The sequence below is a fragment of the Pantherophis guttatus genome, chromosome 2, assembly GCF_059756535.1.
Source record: "Pantherophis guttatus breed Tessera chromosome 2, ASM5975653v1, whole genome shotgun sequence".
In the NCBI taxonomy this organism is placed as follows: Eukaryota; Metazoa; Chordata; class Lepidosauria; order Squamata; family Colubridae; genus Pantherophis; species Pantherophis guttatus.
In genome coordinates this window covers 290289385-290309760 of record NC_142064.1, presented here as the reverse complement: position 1 = coordinate 290309760, position 20376 = coordinate 290289385, and the positions used below count along the sequence as shown (strand labels likewise).

The following is a 20376-nucleotide window of genomic DNA, read 5'->3' as shown; positions in this document are numbered from 1 at the left end:
AATTAAAAGTCTTTGAAAACAATTTAAACAGGCGCTTAGGAAGGAGAAAGGCAAAAAAATGGACTGTTAAATTGGCCACACCCACCCAGTCACATGACCACTACGCCCAGGGAGCACTCCGGCCCCCCCAACAGTCTTAGGGACTGAATCGGCCCCCTGTTCAAAAAGTTTGAGGACCCTGATCTAGACTGTCCCCAGGGACGCTGGGCCCACCTGTCACCCCATCTCTCCTGGCTTTGAACCCACAGCAGCTTCATCTACATGATTCGTCCTCCGAGTCACTTCCCTTCCCTTCGCTTTGCTCTAAAAGAATAAACTTTAGAAGCAGGAAACCCTGGAATCCTTCCTTCCTTCCTCTTCATCCTCCTCCTCCTCTTTCCTGCCGCCACAGGAGGCTCCTCCCTCCGCTTCCTCTGGATCCACCATCCCGGCTACTTTGGGTTCGAAGCCAGAACTGGTTCGGAAGGAAGATGGGCAGATCCAGGGAGGGGAAGGGATGGGACGCCCCTACTGGTCAGAGGAAGAGACCACACACCTCCCTACGTTTCCCCCCCCCCCGGCTGACTCCGATCCTGCCCTGCTGCTCCTCAGCCTCCTTCAGCTCGGGAGTTTGCCGCTCTCCGCAGCTCAGCGCTCTTTTATTTTTTAAAAAATAATTGTTATTATGAAACATTAAAACAAAACAAAACATACGACATTTATATATACAAACTCTTTTTACAGCTCTTCTGTAGTGATCCTTCCTTATTATTTACTATTTATAGAAATTTTTACTTCATCTTATTCCATATTACTATCCGTCCCCTTCATTTCAGCGCTGTTTTCAATCGCAGCATCCGTCTGCCTGTCTCTCGGCTTCTTGGCCGCTCGCTTTGAAAGAGCTGAGTCGTTCCCATGGAAGGGAAGCAGGCGCCCCCGGGGCTCGTGATTGGCGGCCTCTGCGTGGAGCTTTCGGCCGCCTCTCCGGGAAGCTTCCCTGCCGAGAGACAGGCAGACAGAGGCATGAAATCCTGAAATCTTTTCAGGCTAAACTAAAACTGATACCTGTAGAATCTGAATATCTCTCTCTCCCTCCCTCCACCCCACTCTCTCTTTTCCTTCCGAAAAATCGATTCGGCAAATAAGCACCCCGGTCCCGATCTCTCCTGAGTAGCCTTCCGACATGAACGCACGTTAATTTACAGGCGCCTCTACTTTCAGGGACCCTAAAGATATTCACAGCACAGAAGACAGTCAGGGACATCCTGAGGTAAATCTCAAACGGCGCCTAGAAGAAAAAGGCGGGAAAAAGGGACACGTCCCCTTTTCATCCACAGAAACCAATCAGCGGAGAATCCCTCAGGCGGGAGCCCTCCCTCCCTCAGCTACAACAGGATGACCTTTCTAGACTTTCCTTCTCCAGCCGTTAAATTGAATATCTTCACATTTAAAGTGTTCAAAAGAAACAGACCTTTTGAAAAGCAAATGGCTCTGATAGTTCTAGATCCACAGAAAGCCTTTGATAACGTCAACTGGCAATTTATGCTACTTCAATTGGAGCAGATGCGCTTTGGGAGAAAATTTATTCAAGCAATAGAAGCCATATGCTATAAACAAACAGCAAAAGTAATGAGAAATGGAGAATTGACAGAGTTTATCGAGTTTATCGAAACATCTCCACCCCAGGCCACCCCAATGATGCCCTTGAAGTGATGTCCCAGTGCCTGGAGGCCGTGCGGGCCTGGATGGGGAGAAACAGGCTCCGACTCAACCCCTCCAAGACCAAGTGGCTGTGGCTTCCGGCGTCCCGATATAGCCAGCTGATGCCATCGCTGGCTATTGGGGGTGAATCACTCGCCCCCACGGAGAGGGCTCGTAACTTGGGCGTCCTCCTGGACGCACGGCTGTCTTTAGAAGATCATCTGACGGCCGTGGCCAGGGGGGCTTTTTATCAGGTTTGCCTGATACGCCAGTTGCGCCCCTTTCTAGATCGGGACTCCCTACGCACAGTCACTCAGGCACTCGTCACTTCCTGCCTGGACTACTGCAACGCTCTCTACATGGGGCTCCCCCTGGGGTGCACCCGGAGGCTCCAGCTGGTCCAGAACGCGGCCGCGCGGGGGATTATGGGAGCGACGAGGCGTTCCCATGTGACACCTCTCCTGTGCGACCTGCACTGGCTCCCGGTGGTCTTCCGGGTGCGCTTCAAGGTGTTGGTGACCACCTTTAAAGCGCTCCATGGCTCAGGGCCGGGGTATTTACGAGACCGCCTTCTGCCACCAATAGCCTCCCACCGGCCAGTACGCTCACACAGAGCGGGCCTCCTCAGGGTGCCGTCCGCCAGACAATGTCGGCTGGTGACCCCCAGGGGGAGAGCCTTCTCTGTGGCAGCGCCCACCCTCTGGAACAACCTCCCCCCAGAGATACGTACAATAACAGACCTCCGGATTTTTCGTCGGGCCCTGAAAACCCATTTATTTCAGCTAGCTGGGCTGGCTTTAGTTAAATTTTAAACTGATTTTAAATTGGAATTTTTTAATTACGGCCAGAATATTTAATTATTTTAAACAGTTTTTAGATTTTGTATGTCTTGTTTTTACTTTGGCTGTTCACCGTCCTGAGTCCTATATTGGAGAAGGGCGGTATAGAAATTTAAACAAATAAATAAATAAAAAAAGGAACGAGACAAGGTTGCCCACTGTCTCCTCCGTTGTTTTTATTAACATTAGAAGGGCCAAATAATAATAATAATAATAATAATAATTTTATTTCTATACCGCCCTTCTCCCGAAGGACTCAGGGCGGTGTACAGCCTATTTAAAAACACAAAAAACACGACAACAATTTAAAATTTAAAATCATTAAATAATTAGGCTCCAATTAAAATCCCAGAAATTTAAAATACCCCAATTTAAAACGTTATGTTAGTAACCCTGCCTGGCGGAACAACAGGGTCTTCAGAGCGCAGCGAAACACCCGGAGGTCGGAAATCCTTCGTATTTCGGGGGGCAGTTCATTCCACAGGGCTGGAGCTCCCACAGAGAAGGCCCTCCCCCTGGGTGTCGCCAGCCGACATAACTTGGCTGATGGCACCCGGAGGAGACCCTCTCTGTGGGAGCGGACTGGTTGGTGGGAGGCTATTGGTGGCAGAAGTCGGTCCCGAAGGTACCCGGGTCCTATGCCATGGAGCGCTTTAAAGGTGGTAACCAACACCTTGAATCGCACCCGGAAGACCACTGGGAGCCAGTGCAGCTCGCGCAGGAGGGGTGTCACGTGGGCGCAACGGGTTGCACCCATAACCACCCGCGCGGCCGCATTCTGGACCAGTTGGAGCCTCCGAGTGCTCTTCAAGGGGAGCCCCATGTAGAGAGCATTACAATAGTCCAACCGGGAGGTGACAAGGGCGTGAGTGACCGTGCGCAAGGCGTCCCGATCCAGAAACGGCTGCAACTGGCGAATCAGGCGAACCTGATAAAAGGCCCCCCTGGCCACGGCCGTCATGTGCTCTTCTAAAGACAGCCGTGCGTCCAGGAGGACACCCAGATTGCGAGCCCTCTCTGTGGGGGGGCAAAGATTCACCCCCAATAGTCAGCGATGGCACCTGCTGACTATATCGGGGCGCCGGAAGCCACAGCCACTCGGTCTTGGAGGGGTTGAGTCTGAGCCTGTTCCTCCCCATCCAGGCCCGCACGGCCTCCAGGCAGCGGGACATCACATCAAGGGCATCGTTGGGGTGGTCTGGGATGGAGATGTACAGCTGAGTATCATCAGCGTACAGATGACACTTCACCCCAAAACCACGGATGATCTCACCCAGCGGCTTCACATAAATGTTGAACAGGAGAGGCGAGAGGACCGACCCTTGCGGCACTCCCCATGCGAGATGCCTCGAGGTCGACCTCTGTCCCCCTGCCAACACAAACTGCGAGCGGTCGGAGAGGAAGGAGGAGAACCACCGCAAAACGGTGCCCCCTATTCCTAACCCCCTCAACCGCTGCAGCATGATACCATGGTCGATGGTATCAAAAGCCGCCGAGAGGTCTAATAGGACTAGGACAGAGGAGCAACCTCTGTCCCGAGCCCTCCAGAGATCATCCACCAACGCGACCAATGCCGTTTCAGTGCTGTACCCCTGCCTGAAGCCCGACTGGTACGGGTCTAGATAGATAGCTTCATCCAGGTGCCGGGGAAGTTGTCGTGCCACCACGCTCTCAACAACCTTCGCCACAAAACGAAGGTTGGAGACTGGACGATAGTTGGCTAATTCAGCCGGGTCCAGGGAAGGCTTCTTGAGGAGGGGCCTCACTACCGCCTCTTTCAAGGCGGCAGGAAAGGCACCCTCACTCAGAGAAGCACTTATAATCCCCTGGAGCCAGCCTCGTGTAACCTCCCGGGAGGCCAGCACCAACCAGGAGGGACACGGGTCCAATAAACACGTGGCGGCACTAATCTTACCCAGAACCCTGTCCACATCCTCGGGAGTCACAGGATCAAACTCCTCCCAGGTAACATTCTCAAGACCTGCCCTCGTCTCCTCCCGTGGACTCATCCAGTCGGAGTCCAAGCCATCCCGAATCCGAGCGACTTTATCGTGCAGGAATTGCACAAAATCCTCAGCGCGACCCTGCAAGGGATCTTCCCGCACTCCCCCCCGGAGGAGGGAGTGGGTCACCCTAAACAAGGCGGCTGGGCGGTTCTCTGCAGATGCGATAAGAGCGGAAAAGTGGTTAGACTTTGCCGCTTTTATCGCCACTAGGTAGGTCTTGATATAAGACCTCACCTGTGTCCGGTCGGAGTCGGATTGGCTAGTCCTCCAAATGCTCTCTAGGCGTCTTTTCCGACGCTTCATCTCTCTCAGCTCCTCAGAAAACCAAGGAGCCAGTTGAGATCGGCATCGGGTCAGAGGCCGCAAAGGCACGACGCGGTTCAAAGCTCCAGCGGCCGCCCTTTCCCAGGCGGCCACCAGCTCTTCAGTCGAGTCGTGTGTTAGGGTCTCAGGGCACGGCCCAAGCTCCGTCAGGAACCTTTCGGGTTCCATCAGGCGCCTGGGACGGAACCATCTAATTGGCTCCGTCTCCCTGCGGCGGGGGGCGGCGGTAGGAAAGTCTAGTTGGAGGAGCGAATGATCTGTCCATGACAAGGGTTTAATGTCTAGGTCCCCTCTACCAAGATCATTCAACCACTGACCAGAGACAAAAATCAGGTCCAGAGTGTGTCCCCCTATGTGAGTGGGGCCTTGAACTAACTGGGTCAGGTCCATGGCCGTCATGGAAGCCATGAACTCCCGAACCGCCTCTGACGCCTCACCCGCGGATGGAAGGTTGAAATCCCCCATGACGATAAGTCTGGGGGTATCAACCGCCACCCCGGCAATCACGTCGAGTAGCTCGGGCAGGGTCGCTGCCACGTGGCAGGGAGCCAGGTACGCAGTCAGCAAACCCATCTGCACCCCACGGCCCCACTTTACACAGAGGGACTCACATCCGGCTATCTGAGGAACAGTGGTCTCCCTCGGACAAAGACTTTCCCTAACAATCACCGCCACTCCCCCACCCCTCCCCTGGGTCCTTGGCTGATGAAATGCACGGAAACCTGGCGGGCACATCTCAACGAGGGGGACCCCCCCCTCCTGGCCCAACCAGGTCTCCGTAATACCTGCCAGGTCCGCACCCCCCTCCGAAATAAGGTCACAAATGAGGGGGGCTTTATTAACCACCGACCTGGCATTACACAACATCAGCCGCGGACCCAGGGCCTGAGACTCCACACAACCCAGGACACGAGTCACGCATCGGGGGCCGGAGTGCGCAATCGCTCGTAGACAGCGTATGCGCACCCCCGACACTTGATATGGCCCCCTGCGTCCGTCATACCTGCCCCTCCCACTCATTATTTCAATTTCACAGCCCTTCCTGTCATCCCCCTGCTTCCCGGTTAAATTTCCTTTCGCGACCCTCCTGCTGCAACTAATCGACCCATCATCCCGCTCAGTTGCTATCTGGACCCCCCCAGGTCCGCTTTTACACCCCCCCCTCCCTCCCAGGTCCCCTTAAAAATTTTTTAAAAAATTTTCCTAAAAAACCCCTCAACCCCCTCTTCGCTACATGCCATCTCTCGGGGTTCCAAAGCCCGTCATCAAGATAGGCCCTCGATAATGTGGAGGGCCAGGCCTGCGAGAGGGGGGAGTCTCGCAGCGCAAGAAGGTCGGCTTTTTGGAGCATCAACCGAACCAGAGATGGGAAAAAGGCCAGTCCGGGGGTCTATCATAGTCCAAAGGGATAGAAATATTAGAGAAGAAAAAGATAAAAGGAATGAAAATTCAAAAGGAAGAATATAAATTGCAAGTGTTTGCAGATGACCTGGTTTTTATTCTTGAAGATTCTTTAGAGTCAATAATTGCATTGGTACATAAAATAGGAAAATTTGGGAAAGTAGCAGGTTTGAAAATTAATAAAGACAAAACGAAGATCTGGACAAAAAATATGTTCATAAAACAAAAAGAAGAATTGGCGGAAATATCAAAGATGCAGGTCACAAATAAGATTAAATACTTGGGGATATATTTGACAGCAAGATGCAGCACGCTTAAAGAGAACAATTATAATAAACTCAAAACAACAGATTGGGGCACATTTGGCAAAATGGGAAAATTTACAATTATCATTGATTGGGAGAATATCGACAATTAAAATGAACATACTACCTAGAATTCTATATTTGTTCCAGACAATTCCAGTTAGATTGGGAAAAGACTATTTTGAGGATTTGAATAAAATAATGTTAAAATATATTTGGCAGGGTAAAAAGGCGAGGATAAATGGAAATTGTTGCAAGATGCTAGAATAAGAGGAAGTTTTGGTTTGCCTAATTGGGAACCTTATTATCAAGCAACAAATCTGATGTGGATTAAAGAATGGATAACGTTAAGAAACATTAGATTATTGACTTTAGAAGGACATGATTTGTTGTTGGGATGGCACGCTTTTTTATGGTACAAGGGAACCAAAACACAGGGGTATTTTAGAAGAGATTATATACGTGAGGCTTTGTTACTAAACTGGGAGAAGATTAAAAAACAACACTATTTAAAAATTCCAGTCTGGTTATCGAGGATTGAAGCATTTTCATACTCAATAATATTTAGAAGGGAACAAATTGTTAGATATAGTGAACTATTGAATGAAAAGGGTGAACTCAAATCGAAGCAAGAATTGGAGGAACAAGGTTTACAGATGAATTGGTTTTCTTATATGCAAATACATTCTAGATACGATAAAGATTGTGAGACAGAGAGTCTTTATAATAATTTGACTAACTTAGATAAAATTTTAATAGGTTCTGAGGACTATGTAATTAAAAAATTGTATGCTTATTTATTAGAGGTAAAGTTGGAAGAAGAATGAGTTAAAGAAACAATGATTGCATGGGGGAAAAATGTTGGTTATGGAATCGATTTAGAGAAATGGCAAAAATTGTGGCTGCAAAATTATAAAATGACAATGTCAACAGCATATAAGGAAAATTTGTATAAGATGTTTTACAGGTGGCATCTATCCCCGACAAGAATAGCCAGAATGTTCAAGAACAAATCTGAAAAATGCTGGAAATGTCATCAGATCCCGGGCTCATATGTGGTGGACATGTGATGACGCTAAAAGATCCTGGACTAAAATCCACACATGGTTGGAAAAAATGACAAAAAAAATACATAGACTTTAAGCCAGAGAATTTTTTATTAGCGATCGTGCCAGAAACATACAATAGAGAATTTAGATATTTGATTGTGAATGTTTTAACAGCGGCTAGAATTGTGTTTGCTAAAAACTGGAAAAATGAGAAAATACCAACGCAAGATGAAGTTATTAAGAAAATGAGTAAATTGACATTTGAAATTAGAGAACAAGAAGATAAACAATATTATAAGATATGGGATTTATTTTATCAATGGCTAGAGAAGAAAGCATGGAAATGAAATTATGAAACATGAAATGAATGTTATCAATATAATATTTGAAAATAATTTTTTTGAAGCGGCAAAGCCATAGTTAAATAAACGATAAACGAGGATGTTTATTTGTTTGACAATGTGAGAAAATAGATAATTAGTAAATTCTGAATATAGAGATGAAGCACAAAAGATTTGTAACCGACCGACACACTGTTTGCAATTGTAATGGAGGATGGATTTATGTTTTATGTTTTGTTCAAAAATAAAAAAAAAATTCAAAAAAAAAAGAGAAATAAACAGACCAAAAATGACTTTGCTTTTGTCCGTTAGATTGAATTGTCCTTCTAGAAATGGTGGCTGGTGACATATTAATGTGTAAAAGCAAAAAGTTGAGGCGGGAATGTTTTTTTTTAAATCTTCTACTGTGCTGAAAAGAGCCGGAAGTCAAAGCCTTTTTTCCTTTTTTCCCTTGAACCTCAGACTTTCTTTTCCCCTCTCTTTCTCCTTCCCCTGATTTCCTATTTCTGTTTTTCTTTGCGTTTTATATAATAAACAAATAAATAAATAAGAAACAGACCTAATAAAAGAGGAGGTGAAATTGCAGGATATGTAAGAAATAACTGAACCTCTCTAGAAACGCAACAGAAGAAAGACGAAAACCTCCTTCCATGCATTTGGGTTGATATAAAAGGGGGGAAAGAAGGAAAGAGCTTTGGGGGTACATTGGAAGCCACCCAACCCCAAAGTCAAACGGTCACTAAATGAACCGTCATAAGTCAAGGACTCCTTTCTTCAATGGGCTTTAACTGATGGAGAAAGGACTAGAGAACTATAATGAGGTGGTGGGGAGGGGCCCCTTCAGCCTCCTCCAATGGGGCAGAGGACCTTGTGGCTGCCCCACCTGCAGACTCAGCCATGGGGCGGAGGAGGAGGAGGAGGAGGGTCCCTGAGCTGCCCTGAGGGAGAATGGAGGCTTGTTGCCTGCTGGATCCTGGCCAGGTCCTCAGTTCCGCTTCGGAGGAGCCCAAAGCTTCAGGCTGGGGAAGCGAAGCCCAAGCGCCTCTGCAGCTCTTGGGGGATGGAGAAAGAAACTCTGGGTGTGTGTGTGTGTAGCTGGGGATGGCAGAGAGAACTCAGAGAAAATATTTTGGGGGGGAAGCATGAGAGGGGCCCAGAGGTTCTGCCTGGGTCAGGTGAGGGAGGGAGGCCCCACAGAGGCTGCCTGGATCTGGGGCTGACTGTGTGTGAGTGGCTGTGTCAGATACACAACTGTGGGGCAGATGCTGGGGGGGACCTGGCTCTGGGCTGCTGAGGCTGGTGCTGGGCCAGGGGGGAGTTTGACCCCTCCAGCCCCCCCATCCCTGGAAAGGACCCAGGCCACCTCTGGACCCCCAAAGCTCTTGAAACAGGATCCGGAATTCAGGATCTCTCTAAGCCGCCTTTGCGTAACTCATTTTGTATTTTATTATGCTGGGGAAAGTTTTTTCCTCTCTTTTTCCCTTTTGCCCTTTATCCCCCACTTCTCCTTCCCCTTCCTTTCCCTTCCCCATTTCCCTAAGACGTTTATTTTCTCTTTTATGCCCTTATAATCTGAATAAAAACAATAAAAAGGAGCCTTTTGTTTTAGGGGCCTTCCTGTTCCACAGTCAAAATAGGCAAATCTCATCTCGATCTGCACAATCAGATGGCAAAATTTCTTCCAAAATGTCACTTTATATATTTATCTGGTGAAAGTAGAGATTGTTGTGCATTATGGCAAAGATGTGGACGTTCTCTGCTTTGCTTGGAAAAGGGGGATCCCGACCCACAGAAAGGAAGAGGGAGATTCCTACACAGCCGGGGTTCAGGGGCGGGAAACCTGAAGGAGCCGGTCCGTCCAGACGTTCTCAGCAAGGGAGACACGTGTTTCAAGGAAGGGAAACGCCCTTTTCTCTTGTAAAGCCAAGAGATCCCTACGGAGATTCCCCCGTGAAGGGGGAGGATCCGGCTGGATTAGGAGGGATCCCTGCAGATCCTGCCTGGACTGTCAGCTGAGGGTTTTCCTGGCTTCCCTTCGGATTGGGGGGAGCGTGTGACCCCCAAGTCCTGGCTGACTTTGGGGCAGCCCCTCCCCCCTTGTCATCCAGGGCAGCTGCTGGGGGCTCCCTCCTCCCCTTCTGAGCCCCGAAGGACCCTCGAGCTCTGGATCCACTTTGCCCTTCTGGACTCTCGGCAGATCCAGTTTAGGTTCCTTCTGGGCACTGTGGGAACTCAAAAGGCATCTGGTCCGCCCATCCAGTCCAGGCGCCCAGAGAAAGGGAGATTGGAGGAGAATCATGGAGGGAGGTGGGGGGCAAAAGGAAGACGAGATTCCCCTCCGGAGCTGGCATGAAAGACCCCCCAGATTGCAGCCCCCCAAGACTGAAGGGATCCCCCTCCCCCACTTTCTCCGCTTCTCTCTCTGCGCCGAACTATCTCCTGCATCGGGCGAAGTCAAGGGAGGCTCTGCCCGGAGACCGATGACGCTTCAGAAGGGAGGATTCCCATTGGTCCTCCTGCTCTTTGAGGACTCTCCCTCTTCCGAAGTCCGAGGAAAACTCCTCCCCCCCCTCCAGACCCTCCGATTCCTCCTCTGGGGCTGGGAGCGTCTTTCTCCTCCCTTTGGGGCGCTTGTGGGGAGCCTCCATGGCTTTTCCTGGGGTCCCCCTGATGCTGCTGCTGGGGGCGCTGGCCCGGATCCCCGGGAGCGAAGGGGGGAAGGAGACCCCCGGTAAGGAGGGGGCTGGGCGGGGGAGGAGGGGGTTGGGGGGAGGAGGGGGCTGGGAAGGACCCCGGAGAGGGGAAGAAAGCCGATGGGTCTCCGGAGCCTCCAACAACCTCGATCTCTGCGTGGTCTCCTCTCCCTTCCTCCCCACATCCACCCCCCCCAGGAGGACGGAGAGGGACCCCTCCCCCCTTCCCCGATTGTAACCGCAGTGGGGGTCGCACCCCCAGGGTTTGGTTGGGAGGGGGCTGCATGGAAAGAGGAAGGGGAGGAAAAGCGAAAGCGAAAGAGGGAAACTGAGGCATTTTCAGCTCTGAATCCCCAGAAGGAAAAAGAGGCATTTGAGCGAAAGTCTTTGGGCTTCTTCAGAAACTTCACTTTCTGTGAACTGCAGGGGGTCTTTTTGGGGAGGGGGAGAGGAAAGAGGGGGGATCCTCCACAGTCCCCCAAAGGGAGGGAGCTGGGCCGAATATTCGGGGGAAGAAGAAAGGGGGGGGGAAACAGAGGAAAGGTGGGGGTTGAAGGGCTGGGACAGCCCAGGAGAGTCGGTCTAGATGTCCTCATTGTGGCCCCTCCCCATAGGAAGAGAGAGTGGGGGGGATGGATGTTACTTTCCCTCCAGCCCCTCCCCCCCCCGTCCTTCCTGCCCCTTGAGATCCAACCTTCCCTGCAGAGACTGAATGGGATCGCTGGACCGGTTGAGCTTCTGCCTGCCTTTTCCCACCCCTCCCCCACTTTTCTCCCCTCCCCCCTCCAGACCCCCCAGGAAGCCTCCCTTCCTCTCTGGGACTGAGAGAGTTCCTCTTCCCTCCTCCAGGGGGCGTCCTCCGCCAGTCTGTCCAAGGAAAGTCCCCCGCCATCCTCCCACTTCCCACGTGGGTCCCCCTTCCTCTCCCAGCGGCTGGGAACGATGGGCCCTGGAGTCCCTCCTGACGGCCTTCCCTCCCCTCCCCCTCCCCTTCTTCGCAGCCCATTTCTTGTACCAGACGAAGTCCGAGTGCCGCTTCCTCAACGGGACGCAGCGGGTGAGGCTCCTGGACTGGGACATCTACGACCGGCAGGAGATCAACTACTTCGACAGCGACCTCGGGAAGTTCGTGGCCCTCACGGAGTTGGGGCGGATATTTGCCGATGGCTGGAACAGAGACGAGCAGTACCTGCAGATCAAGAAGGCTGAAGTGGATTCCTTCTGCCGACACAACTACGGGGTTTTCCAGAGCAATTCCGTGGTTGGCCGGAGAGGTGAGTTCGTGGGGGGGGGAGATTTTGGGGGGGAGTTTGGGGGAGGGGACCCCCTTTTCCTTCCCTTGATTGAGACTCTCCCGGGTGAAGATTTAGTGGTTCTTTCAAAAGCAAGGATGACTCCAATTCAGTGGAAAAATCAATGAATTAATTAACGAAAAGACAAATTAAAAGGCTTCAGGGGATTCAGGCTGCCTCCCCCTCTCTGCCCCCCCCAGCAAAGCCCCAGAGACCCCTTGGAAGCCCTTTCCAGATGGCCAGTAAGGGGGGGCTCCCTCCCCTTCTGGGGCCTTTGGGATTTTAGGATAAAAAAAAAGAATCTTCAAAGGGAATCCATGAAATCCTTTCTCTCCAGGTCTCCGTTCTCTCTATTCTTTATTCAGAGTCATTTCCACTCTGGCATCTTTTCAATCCAATCAATAAATAAGTAAGTAAGTAAAATAAACGAATATATAAAATTAAATAAATAAATGAAATAAATAAATGAAAAGCTAAATAAATAAATAAATAACTAATAAATAAAATAAATAACTAATAAATAAAATAAATAACTAATAAAATAAACTAAAGAAAGAAAGAATAATAAAAAATTAACTAAATAATAAAATAAATTTAATAAATAATAAACTAACTAAATAATAGAATAAATAATAAACTAATAATAGCAATAAATAAACTAAACAATAAAATCAATCAATCCAGATAGAATTTATCATTGTGAACCAAACCCAAATCAGGCGGAATCCTGGTCTAGCGTTTCCTCTGCCTTGAGCAGAAGCTGATTCAGAGGCTGAGAAATTTCCTTCAGCTGATTTTGGGGGTCCGGGAGAAAAGCCCCCCTTGAAGCCCCCATTTTGGTCCCAGACTCAGCTTCCCCTGCAGCCGAATCCCTTCCGTCTTCCTTCCTGGGGAGGCTCCGGATTTTGGGGGAGAGGGTCCAAAAACTCCCACAAACCTTAAATCTGAACTTTAGATCCTAAGAAACACATCCTCCTTCCATTCAACTCTGAAGCAGGGATTGTTTAATTCTCTGTCAGATTCCTTGCAAATTGCCTAGATTTGTTTTTGCAATTTACATTCTCTGAGTAATAATATATTTTATTTATTTCTCTCAATTGATAAGAGAATCACAGGCCAAGCATTGTGGAAATCAAGGATTTCAGCTGCACTTTTTGCAATTCGGCCTTTCCAGGGAAATTTCACCCCTTTGATGGAAAAATCTTTCAAGCATCCCCACTTAAGAATTGCCTAAATCTCAGGTTCCCATTGGGAGCCCAGGAAACTCTCGAAACTTAATCTCTTGCCACAGAATGAAATAAGATATTTCTTCCATAAAAGAAAAAAAACAGCCCATCCTAAGAGAGAAAGATTTTTTAGAGGGAGATCCTTTTGATCCTTCCCTAAATTATTGAACATTTCAGGAGAACCGACAGAGATTTTCTTCTCCAGATATTTAATTTGGAGGTAAAACTCATTTTCACTCCTAAATTCTTCCCAGCAAAGCTAGGAGGAGGATCACATCCCTGGAATAGGATATTGGAATTTAGAATAGAATAGAATAGAATTCTTTATTGGCCAAGTGTGATTGGACACACAGGGAATTTGTCTTGGTGCATATAATTTAGTAAATAAATAAACGATATTCTCTCCAATTTGAGAGATGGTTTGAAACATTTTTACATCCAAAGAGGATGTTTCCCTGGAGATAATAATCCCCTGATTGATAATATTCAAGATTTAATTATTTCTTAGTATCAATTCAACATTCTTCTTGTCTGGCATATTTGAAATAATTCTCATTCCAGCAATATTTAACATGGAAATTTCCTCACTTCTATTAATTTGGCTAATGAGTTTTGATGACCCTGAAAGTGGCTGAAAATCCCCTCCCAATTGTGTGGGTGGTGTGAGTGTGTCTCTTTTGTGCCCCCCCCCCGCGGGGCCTCCCTCCCCTCCCTCCTTTTGTGGGTCTCAGGGGGGATTTTCCCTTCAGGGAAAGGAGATTCCTCAGCTTCAGATAGTTGGTTCAGCTCCAGTTGAGGACACCTGAAATCACAAGATGTTTCTTGAGTCTCTTTGGGGGAATTTTCTCTTTATTTTTACTTCTGAGCTGACTTTTCTCTCCGGAGAGATCCGGGCGTCTCCTTCCCCCGAGAGGCCAAAGCTTTTCTCTGGCCACCAAGAGAGGCTCTCAACCTTCCCTCAACTCTCCCCAGAATCAATTCAGCCTCCATTTCTCTGGGAAAAATCATATCTTCCATTCTGGGCCCTGTTGTGTCTCTCATGTGGCTCCTTCTCCTCCTTCCCTCCAGCCAAGCCCTCCGTCTCCATCTCCCCCACCAAGATGGAGCCCTCTTCCCCCAACACCATCCTCCTCTGCACCGCGACCGGCTTTTACCCCGTGGAGATCGAGGTCCAGTGGCTGAAGAACGGGCGGCCGGAGGAGGAGGGCGTGGCCTTCGGGGAGGAGCTCCAGAACGGAGACTGGACCTACCAGCTCCAGGTGATGCTGGAGACCCAGCCCCAGAGGGGGGACGTCTACACTTGCAAGGTGCGGCACGCCAGCCTGGAGGCCCCCATCACCGTCCAGTGGGGTAAGTAACTGCCCTCCCTCCCCTCCTGATCTGGGGACCCCATCCTGCCCTGAGAAGGGAGAAAGACCCTCCCTGTGGGGGGGGGCAGAATTGGACCCTCCTGGGGGAAGGTGGGCCTGATCCTCCTGCTCAGGTGAGGCTCCTTCTCCTTCCCCAGAGCCCCGTTCCTCCAGCTCTGCCAGGAGCAAACTCTGGACGGGGATCATGGGGGCCGTGATAGGAGTGGCCTTCCTGGCTGTGGGGCTCTTCTCCTACCTGAAGAGCAAGAAAGGTGAGTCTGGGGGGCTGGAGGGGAGGTGGTGGGGAGGGGACCCTCTAGGGGAGGCCTCTCCTCAAGCTTAGCAGGTGGCCAAGAGGGGCCCCTTGGGGAACATTTATGGGAACTTCTGTTCTTGGAGGGGCTATAAGTGAAGACAATGCAACCTATTATGGGCTATCAATGGGGAGGGGGACCCCCTGAGTCCTCCAGCCCATGAAGGGTCCTGATTGGGTCTTCTTCTCCTTCCAGCAATTCCCATCCAACCTCCTGCAGGTGAGTTTCTCCTCTTCCCCCTTATGTGAACCCCTCCTAAAAGTTATTGGTGGTTTTTAAGATGCCATATTTGTTCCTTTTTTTAAAAAAAATGTGCCTGAACAAAATCTCCTTGCTGTGGATACAGCAAATGTTAGAGATTTTGGGCTGCTTTTCCTTACAGGGACCTGAAAAAGTATTGCAATCAAAACAAAATGCTAAATTTGCTAAATACAAATGCTAAAATCTCACCCAGAATTTTTCCACATTTTGGGAAATTGCAGAAGGGAAGGGAAGGAGGGGGCCATTCCTTCTCACTCCTCCCTCAGGGAGGGAGCGCCCCAAGTTTGTGGGCTGTTCTTCCTGACCCCCTCTTCTCCTTGTGACACTTCACTCAGTTTCTGGCCAAGTGACCCCCAGGCTCCCCCCTTTGCTCCCCCCCATCCCAGCCCCATCTTCTCTGTTCCCATGAATCGTCTGAAGGGAGGGGGGCTTCCCCTCTTGATTAACCCTCTAATTAAGACAATTAGGGAGAATTCCAGAATCCCCTGGAGAGGAAATGGGGAGGAATCCCTGAAATGGGCGGATTCTCCCTCTATCCGTCCCTGCCTGTCAACCGTCTGGGCCTGCCTTGGGGGTGGGGGCTGAAAAGGAAGAAAAATATGTTATTTATACTAAAAGTATCTCTTTATCTTCTAATTTTCTTCCCCATCTCTTTTTCTACAGCACTCATGAATTAATCCTGCTCTCCGATGCAAAAGGATATTTTGTCTTTAGTGGCTGATGACTCTTTGTCCTGTTTGCAGCCTCTGAGAAACGGAGGCTGAAGGTTGGGAGAGGAGGAGAATGGCAGCCTGGACCTTCTCCTGCTGAGACCCCCCCCCCAGCTTCCTTTCAGGGCCGCTCTTTCTTGGGAGGGAGGGGTGGAGACCATCTAGACCAGCCAGCCTCAAACTACGGCCCGCCAATGCAAAGTATCCGGCCCGCGGAGTGGTGTGATTGAGCCCCGCCCCTCACCCTGGGCCTTCTCTTCCGGGGAGCCAACTGGGAGGCCGGCTGAGGGGAGATCTTGCCGGTGCAGCCTTGAAAAGCAGCTCTGGGCTTGTAAAGTCCTGCTTTCAATTAAAAGTCTTTGAAAACAATTTAAACAGGAGTTTAGGAAGGAGAAAGGCAAAAAAAATGGACTGTTAAATTGGCCACGCCCACCCAGTCACATGACCACTTAGCCACGCCCAGGGAGCAGTCCGGCCCCCCCAACAGTCTGAGGGACTCTGAATCGGCCCCCTGTTCAAAAAGTTTGAGGACCCTGATCTAGACTGTCCCCAGGGACGCTGGGCCCACCTGTCACCCCATCTCTCCTGGCTTTGAACCCACAGCAGCTTCATCTACATTATTCGTCCTCCGAGTCACTTCCCTTCCCTTCGCTTTGCTCTAAAAGAATAAACTTTAGAAGCAGGAAAGCCTGGAATCCTTCCTTCCTTCATCTTCCTCCTCCTCCTCCTCCTCTTTCCTGCCGCCACAGGAGGCTCCTCCCTCCGCTTCCTCTGGATCCACCATCCCGGCCACTTTGGGTCCGAAGCCAGAAGTGGTTCGGGAGGAGGGTGGACAGATCCTGGGAGGGGGAGTGGTGGGACCCTCCTCCTGCTTGGAGGCCCCCTTGCTCTGCTTCCCCTCAAGCCCCCTTTGGAGGACCAGAATGTGAGCAGGCACAATCCTTCCCAAGCACTTGTGGGGAGCCCTTTGGGGGGGCATCTCAGACTCCCCCTACATTCACCCAGCCATTTGAGCCATTTGTCTCCTTCACAACCAGAGGGTCCTCCTCCGTTTTGGCACCCAAGGCCTCCTTCCCTCCCTCCCTCCCTCTTTGGGGCTCAGATTCTAATGGTTTATAGGGTCTCCTCTGTTCGATGGTATAAATGGTCTAGCAGGGGTTGGACTAGATGACCCCCAAGAAATTCACCTTCAGCCATTCCTGGTTTGCCACGGAGGGGAAGACCAGTTCTGGGGGAAAGTGGGGGGGGGTTCAATGGAGCAGCCCTGAATGGAAGACCCTCCCTTCTCCCCAGCAACCCCAGTTGCCCCTGGACACCCCCCAACTGAGCCTCTTCCCCTCAGAGCTCATCCAGACTGGCTCTGCAGAATTTCCCCTCCCCTCCCTCATCTGGGGTCTTGGGGCCACCACAGGAAGATTCGGCCGCTGTGTGATGGGAGGAATTCAAAGACGGAGAAGAGTTGGGCTCCTGTGGGCAATGCCTCCCCTTGCAAGGCCGTGTGGGAGAACCTGGAGGAGGCTCAACCCCAAAGGTCCCAATGGCAGAAGAACAATCTGGAACCTCCTGAGGTAAATCTCCCACAGGTCACGGAAGAAAAAGGCGGGAAAAGGGGGAAACGCCTCCTTTCCACCCAGAGCAGCCAATCAGAGCTCAGATTGCCTCAGGCAGGAGCCCCCCCAGGCTCTCAAGGACAACTGGGAGTTCGGCACCATCGTCCCCTTTTCTCCTCCAGCTTTTGGACTGGAGAGCTTCACATCTAAAGGGCTCAAAGGAAACAGACGTAATAAAAGAGGATATATAAAAAACATAACCACACCGCCATAGAAACACAACAGAAGAAAGAGGAAAACCTCCTCCAATGCATTTGGGTTGAGATAAAAGGGGGGAAAGAGGGATGGGGGAATATTCGGAGCCTCCCAACCAACCAGAGGAAACGGAGGAACTTTCTGTGAATTAGCCGAGGCCCGTAGGAAGCTCCCCCCAAGAGTCATGGGGGGCTTGGACTCCCCTGGCCTCACCTGGGAGGCAGGTTCTGCGCCTGGTGGAAGAGGAAAGAGGCTCCTGGGAAACCCAGCAGACCAGAGGCCGCCTTGAAAGCAGCCCCCCCTCCTTTCCCCCCATACGGGGCCTTTGCCACCAGGGGAGGGGAGACCCTGGACAGGGCCTTCTCCAACCCCCAGGGAGCCTTGAAGGCCGCCCCTCCCCCTCCCCCTGGCCCCTCCGATCCTCTCTCTGGGAGGCTCCGGTCAGCAGAGAAGCCTTTAAGATTCATCAGAGAGGACCCAGGAGAGAACTAGGGAGGCTGTGGCCAGCAGAAGCCATGGAGGCTCTGAGGAGATTCCTTCAAGGGCAGAAATTGGAAGGTATTTAAAGAGGCTGCAACGAATGGACAAAACACTGATGGGAATGAATAAGCTTCTACTGTCTGCTTATATTCAAAATATAAGGGTTAGGGTCTCTCTATCATCTATCTATCTATCTATCTATCTATCTATCTATCTATCTATCTATCTATCTGTCTTATCTCAAATTTATATAACCACCCATCTCACAAGTGACTTTGTGTCACATACAAGAAGCTAAAATCCGGTATTTACATGAAAGGATTAAAAAAAAACATTCAACGCAATAAAAAATATTTTAAAAAGAAGGAATATTAGGCGAAGAGCTACTTTTTTCAGCGCCATTGTAACTTCAAACATTCAGTAAATGAACCGTCATAAGTCAAGGACTCCTTTCTTCAATGGGCTTTAACTGAGGGAGAAAAGGACCAGAGAGCTATAATGAGGTTGTGGGGAAGGGCCCCTTCAGCCACTTCCAATGGGGCAGAGGACCTTGTGGCTGCCCCACCTGGAGACTCAGCCATGGGGCGGAGGAGGAGGAGGAGGAGAGTCCCTGAGCTGCCCTGATGAAGAATCGAGGTTTGTTGCCTGCTGGATCCTGGCCAGTTCCTCAGTTCCGCTTCGGAGGAGCCCAAGGCTTCAGGATGGCTGCATGGGGAAGCGAAACCCAAGAGCCTCTGCAGCTCTTGGGGGCTGGAGAAAGAAACTCTGTGTGTGTGTGTGTGTGTGTGTGTGTGTGTGTGTGTGTGTGTGTGTGTTTATGTGATATCAGGAAGAACTCAGAGAGAATCAAAGTCTTGTGGGGGAGGGGAAACGTGAAAAGAGCCCAGAAGTTCTGCTTTGATCAGGAGAGCGATGGGATCCCACCAGTATCTCTCTGGATCTGGGGCCAATTTTGTGTGACTGGCTGTGTCCAAACACACAATTGTGGGGCAGGTTCGGACTCTGACGCCTCCTTCAGCTGCAGGAGGGGACCCAGTTCTGGCCTGCTGAGGCTGGTGCTGGGCCAGGGTGGAGTTTGACCCCTCCAGCCCCTCCCCCCATCGCAGGAGAGGATCCAGGCCACCTCAGGATAGGCGTCCTGTGGGATGTCTGCCTGCTGCAGCTGGGAGAGGGTGGGGGCTCTGATCTGGCATCACCAACCATTAGCTGGCATTTTATCCTCAGCCCTCAACAGCTGGCAGCTGCCCAGCCTCCGATGCCCTCACCCAGCTGAGAGAGATGGGCCTGGTTAGCCTGAGGATGGGAGACCACCAGGAAGCCTCTGGGCTGCTGTAGAGGCTGAAACTGCTCCAAGACAAGGAGGGAGAAGCTTCAGGCCCTCCTCGAACTCCCCTCCCTCAACAGATTCACTTCCCATTCCTCTCTCAGCCTTGCCTGATCTCCCTGGATCTCTCCTCCCCCTCCCCCTTTCTCAGTTCCTGGAAGAGGAGCCCAGTTCTCCTTGTCCAGAGAGGGGGGAGGAGGGGAGAGTGGAGCTGAATGCAGAAACCCTAAAGGGGGGCAACAAGGGGGTCTCCCCTTCCTTGGTCCTTGCCCCCACCTCTAACCTCAGTAGCCTTTTAGATTTTCCCACCTTCCCGAGGCTCAGGGCACAAGGGACGTCATTGGGGATCTCCAAGCCTCGCCTGGGGCCGATCCCCCCTTTCCTGCCGGTCTCTGGTGCCTGAGGAAGCCCGACCCCCAGTCCTGCATCCGGAGGAGGAAATGTTGCCCACGCAGAGCAGGAGGGAGAACTGGGGGAGGGAGGGAGGGAGAGGGAAATGCGAGAGAGGAATAAAGAAGAGAGAAGAGAGCGAGGGGGAGGGAGGGAGGGAGGGGACAAAATGGGTGGGGAGTGAGGAGGGGGAAGGGGAGGGGGAAGAAGGGGGAAGAGTGTGGGAAGTGAGGAGGGAGCGAAGGGGGAGTGAGGATGGAGAGGGGGAGGGAGGAAGAGCGAAGGGGGGGTGAAGAGAGAGGGAGGGGGAGGGGGAAAAGCGAAAGGGAGGGAGAGAGAGGGGAGAGAGAAGAGGGCGAGGGGGAGGGAGGGGGCAAAACGGGTGGGGAGTGAGGAGGGGGAAGGGGAACGAAGAGAGCGAGGGGGACGGAGGGGGCAAAACGGGTGGGGAGGGAGGAGGGAGGGGAGGGGGAAGAAAGGGGAAGAGTGGGGGGAGCGAGGAGGAAGAGAGGGGAATGAAGAGAGCGAGGGGGACGGAGGGGGCAAAATGGGTGGGGAGTGAGGAGGAGGAAGGGGAGGGGGAAGAA

At 51.0% G+C, this 20376-nt stretch overlaps 3 protein-coding genes across 4 annotated transcripts in view; 1 reads left to right on the top strand and 2 right to left on the bottom strand.

Moving 5' to 3' along the window:
- Positions 1 to 20376, bottom strand: part of LOC117660204 (H-2 class II histocompatibility antigen, E-S beta chain-like) — a 325613-nt gene that overhangs the window by 171180 nt on the left and 134057 nt on the right. The window lies entirely within an intron of this gene.
- Positions 807 to 5964, bottom strand: LOC148116118 (uncharacterized). The gene is made up of 2 exons (XM_087888276.1): positions 3448 to 5964; positions 807 to 976 (listed from the first exon to the last, which is right to left on the bottom strand). The coding sequence occupies exons 1-2, from the start codon at positions 5867 to 5869 to the stop codon at positions 807 to 809; spliced, it is 2592 nt and encodes an 863-aa protein (XP_087744402.1). The 5' UTR covers positions 5870 to 5964.
- On the top strand, positions 10498 to 19802 carry LOC148116117 (rano class II histocompatibility antigen, A beta chain-like). The gene is made up of 6 exons (XM_087888274.1): positions 10498 to 10676; positions 11640 to 11912; positions 14225 to 14506; positions 14664 to 14777; positions 15824 to 15846; positions 19551 to 19802. The coding sequence occupies exons 1-6, from the start codon at positions 10592 to 10594 to the stop codon at positions 19800 to 19802; spliced, it is 1029 nt and encodes a 342-aa protein (XP_087744400.1). The 5' UTR covers positions 10498 to 10591.